We start from the raw sequence: 2,391 nt of genomic DNA on the forward strand, positions 1-2,391 counted from the left end.
GCCGGCGGCGTGGGAGATGGAGAAAGCCGCCGGTTCCTCCTCCGTGGGCGGCAGCTGCCCGCAGAAAAACGCCGAGATCCTCAGCAGCCAGTACGGCATCAACCTCTTCCTGGCCGGGCTGCTGCTCACCTTCGCCTGGGCTGTGCATGCCGTGGGCATCAGCAAGAGCCACCTGCTCTCCTACCTCATCACGCTGATGCTCATCCAGCTGCTGTGGATGCTTTGGTACCTCTGCAGAAGCTGCACGCAGAGGAGGCTGATCCGGGACAAGGACACGCACGCCGGAGCCCGCTGGCTGAAGTGTAAGTACTGGCCGGTGGCACACAGGGTGGTACCGTGCGCAGGACATCCGTGCCATCACCTGTCTCTGCTACCACTTTGTTACCCTCTCCATCCCTACCAGGAGGCATCCTGGTGTTCATGAACTTAACGCACATGCAGTGCACTCTAAAGTAAATATATGCATAAGCTGAACATACTAGGAGATTGTATGGGAAAGCTGTTTGCTAAACATCCTCACTTTCCAACCTACCATTTACAGTACTGAAAGCTCTGGTGCCTTTTTTCCCTTACCAGGCTGGCTTGGCGACACTTGAAAAAAAAATATAGCTAATGGAAGAGGCAATTTTGTTGATGTCATGCAACTCTCTTGGAGGAACTATCACCTTTTCCAGACAGTATAATGCAACTTACTTTAGGCTAGTACCAGTCAGAAAGGTCCTCAAGTGCTCTCTATACCAACGTATATCAGAGATTCCTGTTTGTATGTGTGCAGTGATGCCTTAGAAACATCTGGAGTTAAACAGAAGAGGACAAAATCCCTGGCCGGATCAGTTTGTAGATTAGTACATCTAAGCAAGGAAACTAAAGCTAGCATGAGCTTGTAGGAAAAGTATACAAGTTTGCAAGGGTAGCGGTGGGATGTGATGGCCCTTATCTGCAGAGTCAGGTGCATACTGGAGTAAGGGTATAAAGATTTATTGAGAGAAGGTGGTTGGGGAGCACATCACAGAGTCATAGTGACAGGAACGCTGTGTTTCTGGGTCCCAAGAAAAAGAAACCACCCACATCAGCACTGTGTAGAGAATAGGCAGGCCCAGTTTTACTGACCTTTTTTTCAGTCTCAGCACCGTAAATGATAGGTTGGAAAGTAAGTATGTAAAGTGGAGAGCTATAAGACAGCTTTTCCATAAAATATTTCTGTCCTGCTAGCAATGAGACAACAGTTAATTATCACAGCAGCTAATGAAATATCTAAATGAAAATCCCAAGAACACCTAAAACCTGATTATTTTGAAAAGTAAGGTTCTGTTGTGGAAGTTTAGTTTGTTCTCAGTCGCAGTACTTGTGCGTCTTTTATTTTCTTTGCAACTGTTAACAATTGTGCTGTATGAATTGCTCAGGGAAAATCTTTTTTTTTAATGTCTAACATACAGTCATGGTCTGTAGACTCTTTCCTGAAATGTATGGAGTTCATGTACCAACTGTTCAATTGTTCTACCTGATTATTCACTGTTTTCCAACACAATATTCAGCTCTCAGGCATTTTTCATTTATTAGCTTATGTGGCTTACAACCTCCTGAAATTCATTAATGCAAGGCTTAATTTGATCCTGTTTTGGACCAAGCTATGCTTTTGTTACTCAGAGGGTAACTTTCTCCTCCTAAGTATGGAATAAATACTGCTTAACATGGGTAAGTACAGCAGGACCCCCTGCCCTTTTTCTTTTGGCACAGCATTCACAGCATTTCATTTGTCCTACAGGATATAAGGAGTCACAGAGACTTAGAAATAAGATACTGGAATGAACTACTAGGTTACCTTATCCATTCCTTTTACCAGCACAGGATGGCTCTTTGTACTAGCTTCTCAAGTGGTGCCGCTTCTACCGCTTCTCTTGGATGTCTAGGCTGCAATTCAACAAATTCGCCCTTAGGGAAAGACCTACACTTTCCTATTCTTAGGAGTTTCTTGTAGTTACAACAAGCCTGTACAAGTCCCTTATCCTCTGTTGGTAAAAGAAAACTTATCTGAGGTAAGGAAAAACTCAGGTGGCAATTCCTCTGCCAAGATCCCCCTTGCCCTCCTCTGCATCAGTGGTTTTGTCATAGAAAACTTTTATCTGAAAGACTAAAAGTCCAAAAAGGAGGAGGCGGGGAGGACAAATGTCCTGGTTCCTGCTGGGATAAAGTTGATTTCCTTCCTAGTAGCTGCCGTAGTGCTGTGTTTTGGATTTAGCATGAGAATAATGTGATAACACACTGATGTTTTAGTTGTTGCTAAGCAGTGTTTATACTAAGTCAAGGACTTTTCAGCTTCCCATACTCTGCCAGTGAAGAGGGGCACAAAAAGCTGGGAGGGGGCACAGCCAGGACAGCTGACCCAAACTG

General features: G+C 44.8%; 1 protein-coding gene across 1 annotated transcript in view; it reads left to right on the top strand.

Annotated features, from left to right (window-relative positions):
* Positions 1 to 16: 16 nt before the first annotated feature.
* Positions 17 to 2,391, top strand: part of OTOP1 (otopetrin 1) — a 15,323-nt gene continuing 12,948 nt past the window's right edge. The window contains exon 1 of the mRNA XM_009273778.1: positions 17 to 302. Coding sequence (XP_009272053.1) covers positions 17 to 302 — 286 coding nt within the window. The remainder of the gene's footprint in view (positions 303 to 2,391) is intronic.

The sequence above is a fragment of the Aptenodytes forsteri genome, unplaced genomic scaffold, assembly GCF_000699145.1.
Source record: "Aptenodytes forsteri isolate BGI_AS27 unplaced genomic scaffold, ASM69914v1 Scaffold111, whole genome shotgun sequence".
Taxonomy (NCBI): domain Eukaryota; kingdom Metazoa; phylum Chordata; class Aves; order Sphenisciformes; family Spheniscidae; genus Aptenodytes; species Aptenodytes forsteri.